This window comes from Myotis davidii, unplaced genomic scaffold (assembly GCF_000327345.1).
Source record: "Myotis davidii unplaced genomic scaffold, ASM32734v1 scaffold556, whole genome shotgun sequence".
NCBI classification, from domain to species: domain Eukaryota; kingdom Metazoa; phylum Chordata; class Mammalia; order Chiroptera; family Vespertilionidae; genus Myotis; species Myotis davidii.
In genome coordinates this window covers 1412123-1415926 of record NW_006287671.1, presented here as the reverse complement: position 1 = coordinate 1415926, position 3804 = coordinate 1412123, and the positions used below count along the sequence as shown (strand labels likewise).

The 3804-nt window shown below is 36.9% G+C and overlaps 1 protein-coding gene across 4 annotated transcripts in view; it reads left to right on the top strand.

Moving 5' to 3' along the window:
• Positions 1-3804, top strand: part of AGTPBP1 (ATP/GTP binding protein 1) — a 90339-nt gene continuing 86535 nt past the window's right edge. For 3 of the 4 annotated variants that reach the window (XM_015561151.1, XM_015561153.1, XM_015561154.1), the window contains exon 1: positions 1880-1946. Coding sequence is in view for 1 of the 4 variants with exons in the window: in XM_015561152.1 (XP_015416638.1) it covers positions 1915-1946 (32 nt within the window). In the remaining 3 variants the exon portion in view is untranslated. Of the gene's footprint in view, positions 23-1879; positions 1947-3804 lie in introns of those variants that run through there. The other variant, XM_015561152.1, reaches the window with a different exon arrangement.

Genomic DNA, 3804 nt, shown 5'->3' with positions numbered 1-3804 from the left:
TAGAGTGTACCTAAATTCCACGGTCAGTTATATACTCCCTCGCATACCTTCTTAGCTTCTTTGCCTATTTCTTGCTTTGTCACCTTTGGTTGGCAAAACCACAAGCTTGGTGAAGTGCAGCACTTCTGTTTCTAAGGTGCCTGTCCTTCTATTACCCCAAACTTGCAATGAACACACTTCCACAGCAGCAAGAAGGGCCTTCATTTACTCGGAGGCACTCAGGTCTCAGGCCTCAGAAATAGAAAGCGCCGTCAGGGACACACTGGGCTAACCCTGAGATAATGAGGACGAGAATTGGCCTTTTTCCTGAGGAACTCTAAAGTCTCAGAAGGCAGATTTCTTTGAGGTTGTCAATTTCGTTGGTGAAGATTATTTGCCAGACATGTTGAACATAGGGGTATTGAGGAGGTAAAAAGTTACGTGCAATTGTCAAGTTTTAGTTAGCTGTTTAGCAGTCTATTCCTCTGCTGTTCTTGGTATTTCCCAGTTCCCTAGTTAGGAGTTTCCTGAGTTCTTCTGGACAAAGTACCCTCCTTCCTCATAGTTTTCCTTTCTGTCACTGTGGACATTACTATCTCCTCTAGTCCTGCGAGGGAGAGGAGAGAAATGCCTGTGGTTAAAGTACTACCTTCCTGTGAATTGGAAGTTTGAATCATTTCTTAACTTGTTGAAATAGGAATGATGTAAATGCCCAGCATTAATTTTTGCAAATCAGAATTTACAGTGAACTCTCCATAAGATGTGCTGCTAATGTAGTTTTAGAGAGGAACATACCGCTCAATAAGAAGTAACTTTTTATGGCAACAACAACATTGGATTCTTCCTCCCTTGTATATATAGTTAAGTCTTAATTAACTTGGATATTGGGAAAGTTACTTTGATTTTGTAGTCATTACAAAATAGTTAATTGAGCCCTAGCCAGTTTGGCTCAGGGGCTAGAGTGTTGGCCTGCAGATCAAAGGGTCCCAGGTTTGATTCTGGTCAAGGGCATGTACCTTGGTTGCAAGCTCCTCCTCCACCTAGGGCCCTGGTCAGGGCTCATGCAGGAGGCAATCAGTTGATGTGTTTCTCTCACATTGACATTTCTCTCTCTGTCTTTCCTTCTCTCTTCAACCCTCCCTAAAAATCAATGAAAAAGTATAGTACTCGAGTAAGGATTAACATATATACATACATACATAAATAAATAAATAAATTAAAAAAACACATAAGTCAGTTGAAAAAAAGAACAGCAATTTTTAAATTTCATCTAACTTAAAAACAGACCGTGTGATTTTCATACATAATCCAAAAATTATCAAAATTTTGTGAATCAAGATTTAATGTTTTAGAATATATAGTATGAACTTTGTAAAGATAAAAGTTGTACTGCTTGAAGGAAAATATGCATGAAATGCATTAAATAAGATGTTACAGGTTTTTACTCAGTCTGAAAAATTTGTTATTAATGTAAAAATATCTCATGTAGAACTAATCATACATATCTGCAGTATTTGAGTGCTTATGGGAATGGTGGACAATAAGTACACTAATCTCAGGATGCTATTGTTGGTTTGAGTATTTTAAGGAAGAGTATTAGAGCAGGAAGGATAATTTTATCTCAAAAGAAATGTGAACACTAGATTATAAATTGTGTTAGATTAGGTTTTTGCATTTTTATAGCTCCAGGATTTTGGCACTGTTTTACTGGTTGATTTTGGATAATAGTCACATATTGTGCATTGAAGTGACTTGCCAGAGCACATAGAACTCAGGTATTCTCCTTTGATTTCCAGTGTTATCTTGTGTTTTCCATAATAAAAACCTTCAGCTGTATGGCTGTTATGACATCTAATGTATAGAAAACAGAATTATATTTAATTAACTTTTTTTAAATTTTAGATTATCTGCAATGGTGAAATGAAGTAACTCAAGATGAGCAAGTTAAAAGTGGTATCAGAGAAAAGGTACTGTAATTCTAAATACCAATATGTATAAATTATAGAAATAAAGAGGAAGCAGTTATTTGAAACTCATTACTGTAAAAATATTATTTATGTTTAAGTAGTAGTATGTTATACAGTTGACCTTTGAACAGCATGGGTTTGGACTGCACAGGTCCACTTATATACCAATTTTTCTATTTTTTAAAAAATATATTATTTTACTGATTTCAGAGAAGAAGAGAGAGGGAGAGATAGAAAGAAACATCAATATGAGAGAGAATCATTGATTGGCTGCCTCCTGCAACCCGGGCATATGCCCTGACCCGGCATTGAACTGTAAACTCCTGGTTCATAGGTCAATGCTCAACCATCTGAGCCACAGATTTTTTTTCAACAAATACCTGTAATGTTTTCAGTCCACAGTTGGGTTCTCATGTATGCATTGATCTATGCCATTTTATATAGGGGATTTGAGCATCTGCAGATTCTGGTATCTGCATGGGTTCCTTCCATGTTTACCTAGGGACAAGTTAGTTTTTGGGGAGTCAAAATTTACAAATTTTCAACTGCACAAGGGTGGGATTACCTACCCCCACTCCTGCACTGTTCATGGATCAACTGTATTCATATTGTTTTATTAAGATTTACCTTTTCAGTTAAAGCTGGAGTCAGCAAACTATAATTGGGAGGCCAAATCTGGCCCACCTCTTGTTTTTGTATGGCCTGTGAGCTAAGAATGGTTTCTGCATTCTAAATTGTTGGAAAAAAGAGTAAAAAGAATAATATTTTATGACATATAAATATTACATGAAATTCAGATATCAGTGTATGTAAATAAGCTTTTATTGAATGTTCTTTCATTTATAGATTGTCTGGTCACTTCTTTACTACTATGGCAAAGTTGAGTAGTTGTGACAGAGACTACATGGCCTGCAGTGTCTAAAATATATATACTATCATTGACTCCTGAGATAAAGCATCATCTCTCCTGTGGACTTTCTTACTTTTTAGCAAATCTGGAGGGGTGGTTGGATATCGATACTTGATGAGTTTAGACAGGGTTGTAATTGAATGGATTAGATTGGCAGATTTAAAGACCACGAGTGGTGATTTACATCAAATTAACATGTTTTGTAAGATACAGCAAGCAGAGCCCTGGCTGGGTGGCTCAGTTTGTTGGAAGTGTCGTCCCATATGCTAAAAGTTTGCAGGTTCAATCCATGGTCAGGACACATAGACAACCCATTGATGTTTTTCTCTCCCATCAATGTTTTCTTCTCTCTCTTTCTCTTTCTCACTCTCTCAAATCAATAAAAACATATCCTTAGGTGGGGACTAAGAAAAAAAAAGGCTACAGCAGGCAGATACTTTCTCTACATCCCATTCATCGTCATCATGATCATGCCCTAAATGTTACCTTCAGCAAAATTCTCGTTTCTAAGTACTAATTCAGACTTTTTATTCTCCAACAACAATCTTTCATCTGCCTATCTCATTTCTGCAAATATCTGTATTGTAAGATTCTGCCTTACCCAGAACTCTAATTTATTGACTTTTATTGTTTTCTCATTTAATCTCTTTAAAATATATATATATATTTTATTGATTTTTTTACAGAGAGGAAGGAGAGGGATAGAGAGTTAGAAACATCGATGAGAGAGAAACATCGATCAGCTGCCTCCTGAACACCCCCCACTGGGGATGTGCCCACAGCCAAGGTACATGCCCTTGACCGGAATCGAACCTGGGACCCTTCAGTCCACAGGCCAACGCTCTATCCACTGAGCCAAACCAGTCAGGGCTAATCTCCTTCTTTTTTACCCAGTGTAGAATCTATTGTCTATTATTATACTCTTGCAAATAACTGGAATGTCTTTAT